We start from the raw sequence: 2,815 nt of genomic DNA on the forward strand, positions 1-2,815 counted from the left end.
GATTTGTTTCTTAATAATCATGTGTTTATGATCATGATGTGTTTACTATAATGTTGTGGTGTTTGTTAATATTTACTTAATAATTATGTGGTGGTGTTTATGATCATGTGGTGGTGCTTATGATCATGTTGTGATCATTGATGTTTGTTAATAATCATGTGGTGTTTATGATCATGTATGATTGTAGTCACTTGTAGTGTTTACGAACTTTACGATCATTGATGTTTGTTATTGATCATGTGGTTGTGATTATCATGATGTTGTGGTGTTCATGAGCACGTGGTGATGTTTATCTTACCTTACACGTGCCTTGTGTTTTGTTCACAGATTTGTGTTGTCCACTGCACATCAAATAATTCGCAATGAGTGCAAAGAAGCGGAAGTATCTTGACGAATATATTCGATTTGGATTCGTGTCTCTCCAAAAGGGTGACACAGAGGTCCCTCAGTGTGTGATATGTTACATGACTCTGAGCAATGATGAAATGCGGCCCTCACGCTTGGAACGCCACTTGAGGACAACACATCCTGCGCTAGCTGACAAGCCCAAGGCATTCTTTGAAACAAAAAGACACTCCTTGAAGCAAGTTAAGTTGGACGGCAGTGGGGCATTTCGGCAACAAACTTCAAAGGTTGTTGAGGCTTCCTATGAGATCGCCATGTTGATTGCAAAGAGCAAGAAGAGCCATAACATCGGAGAGTTTCTCATAAAACCAAGCGTACTCCGGGCAGCAGAACTCGTTCTGGGGAAAGATAGTGCAAACAAGCTTTCCCAAATTTCACTATCAAACGATTCAGTCAAGGGAAGGATCGATGAATTGTCTCAAGACATCAAAGATCAAATTCTCGACCAAGTAAGAGATTCTCCTGTTTTTGCCATCCAGTGTGACGAAACGACTGACATCGCTCAGTGTTCTCAGCTACTGATGTATGCTCGTTTCGTGTCAGGCAACAGTGTAAAAGAGGAAATGCTGTTCTGTCACCCCATGGAAAGTTGTACAACAGCAGCAGCTATTTTTCATGATGTATCAAACTTCTTTCAGGAAAACCATCTTTCGTGGGACTCGCTGGTAGGGGTGTGCACTGATGGAGCTCCAGCCATGCTTGGTCTGCAGTCTGGATTCATTACAATGGTGAAAGAAAAAATCTGTCTGTTGTAGGTACACACTTCATCGTGAATCCTTAGTATCCAGAACTTTACCTGCTGAAATGAGGTATGTCCTGAACTTGGCTATCAAGGTAGTCAACTTATCAAAGCTGGAGCCTTAAACAGTCGTTTCTTTAAACTGCTGTGTAATGATATGGAATCTGAACATGAAACCTTGCTTTTTCACACGAACGTACGATGGCTATCAAAGGGGAACATGCTTGGACGGCTTTATGAACTACGAGAAGAAGTAGTAATATTTCTTGATTCGAAGCAGAAGGCAGATCTCCATGACAAGTTCCAGTCTGAAGGCTTTCAGCTATCTCTAGCTTACCTGGTGGACATCTTCGAAGCGTTGAATGCTCTCAACCTTAAACTACAAGGGAAATACATCAACATCATCATGCACCACGACACCATTCGAACCTTCATGGCCAAACTCGACCTCTGGAAGTGTCGAATTCAGCTGGGAAATACAGCCAGTTTTAGTAACTTGGATTCTGCTCTCATTCACCGTAACCTTGATTCTGAGTTAAAGAAACAAATAATCACTCATCTAACTGACTTGAAAACAGAGTTCATCAGATACTTCCCAGAGATAGACGAGAAGCGTGAGGCCTGGAAATTAATCAGAAACTCATTTCAATGTGAAATAGCTGATGTTTCGGATGAAGTGCAAGAGGAGTTTCTTGAGTTGAAGTTCAACTCCACAGCTAAGGAAGACTTCAAAGAACTGGATCTTGAGACGTTCTGGGTCAAGTACCTTCCTGTTTACCCTCTGATCTCACATCAGGCTCTTCGGATTCTAACTATGTTCGGATCCACGTATCTTTGTGAAGCTGCATTTTCCACGCTCGTTGCTGTCAAGACCATGTACAGAAACAGGCTGAACGTTGAAGGGGAATTATGTTGTGCACTCTCTGGCATTCAACCACGCATTCAAGATCTAGTAGCTAAGAAGCAATGTCAAGTATCTCACTAATTTATACTCAATATAAAGACTAAAACACAAGATTTTTCATTTTTCTTTAAAATCTGGGAGGGAATTTTATTCATAGCTGCAAGAGGGGCGTGGAGGGAAGGATCAATTCCTAGAGGGGACGTGGTAGTAAAAAGGTTAAGAACCACTGGTCTAGAGGGAATTATTTATCTTATTATTCTCGTCTTAGTTCACGATAATTTATTTTATAGGAGCTTTTATAAGGAGTAAAGGTTCATGCTACTGTCTTGTTATAAGTTCAGGATGATATAGAAGTCTTGTTGCCCGTCCATTTATACATCTGTCCATGCATTCGTCCGCCTCCGTCCAGTTAACCTCTCCGTCCACCCGTCCAAATCTCCGTATCTCCGTAGATTGAACCATGGCCTTATAAAAACTTCAGTTCTACATTCAGTAACTTCATTAAACTTCACCCAGAAATCCTTTATAAGTAGAGGAAGAAGCCCAAATCTTTCGTAGTCATCAGCTAAGACAATCCTCCTTCTCCTCCTCTCCCTACATTCATTACCCTTTCACCCGCTGCCCACCCATCCTCCATATCCTTTTTCTCCACCTATTCTCCATACTCCTCTTCCCCCACCTATCCTGCATACCTCGCCCCCACACCCCATCCTGCATACCTCACCCCCACACCCCATCCTGCATACCTCACCCCCACACCCCATCCT

The 2,815-nt window shown here is 42.2% G+C and overlaps 1 protein-coding gene across 1 annotated transcript; it reads left to right on the forward strand.

Annotated features, from left to right (window-relative positions):
• Nucleotides 1-464: 464 nt before the first annotated feature.
• LOC121873475 (protein ZBED8-like) lies at nt 465-854 on the forward strand (the record flags this gene model as incomplete). The annotated part of the gene is made up of 1 exon (XM_042377060.1): nt 465-854. A coding segment is annotated over exon 1 (390 nt), but the record flags the coding sequence as incomplete, so codon positions are not given.
• Nucleotides 855-2,815: the final 1,961 nt, after the last annotated feature.

The sequence above is a fragment of the Homarus americanus genome, unplaced genomic scaffold, assembly GCF_018991925.1.
Source record: "Homarus americanus isolate GMGI-L3 unplaced genomic scaffold, GMGI_Hamer_2.0 scaffold6526, whole genome shotgun sequence".
In the NCBI taxonomy this organism is placed as follows: Eukaryota; Metazoa; Arthropoda; class Malacostraca; order Decapoda; family Nephropidae; genus Homarus; species Homarus americanus.